Source organism: Egretta garzetta, unplaced genomic scaffold (genome assembly GCF_000687185.1).
Source record: "Egretta garzetta isolate BGI_Z169 unplaced genomic scaffold, ASM68718v1 scaffold1352, whole genome shotgun sequence".
NCBI lineage: Eukaryota > Metazoa > Chordata > Aves > Pelecaniformes > Ardeidae > Egretta > Egretta garzetta.
Window position 1 is genome coordinate 2,455 of NW_009258825.1, and position 308 is coordinate 2,762.

At 64.3% G+C, this 308-nt stretch overlaps 1 protein-coding gene across 1 annotated transcript in view; it reads right to left on the reverse strand.

Moving 5' to 3' along the window:
* Nucleotides 1–308, reverse strand: part of LOC104121740 (heterogeneous nuclear ribonucleoprotein A1-like) — a 6,740-nt gene continuing 6,432 nt past the window's right edge. The window contains exons 6-7 of the mRNA XM_035889421.1: nt 126–248; nt 1–24 (exon numbers count right to left, since the gene is read on the reverse strand). Coding sequence (XP_035745314.1) covers nt 17–24; nt 126–248 — 131 coding nt within the window. The 3' untranslated portion in view covers nt 1–16. The remainder of the gene's footprint in view (nt 25–125; nt 249–308) is intronic.

Below are 308 nucleotides of genomic sequence, written 5' to 3' on the forward strand. Positions count from 1 at the left end.
CCCCCCCCGCCCGCCCTTAGCCGCCTGTGAGAAGAGCGGGCTCAGAAAAGCACGACGGGCAGGGGAGGAAAGGAAAAAATCAGGTTTAGGGGGAGGGCAGGGGGGGGCTGCCCCAGGGGACTCACCGCCGCCGTACGGCCCCGAGCTCCTGCCCCCGAAGTTGCCCCCCTTCATGGGGCCGAAATTGGAGGACTGGTTGTTGTAACTGCCAAAATCGTTGTAGTTCCCCCCGCCGCCAAAGTTGCTGCCTGGAAAAGTGGGGGAAGGAAGATGAGAGGGTCAGTGCTGGGGAGGGGGGAGGCACCCAA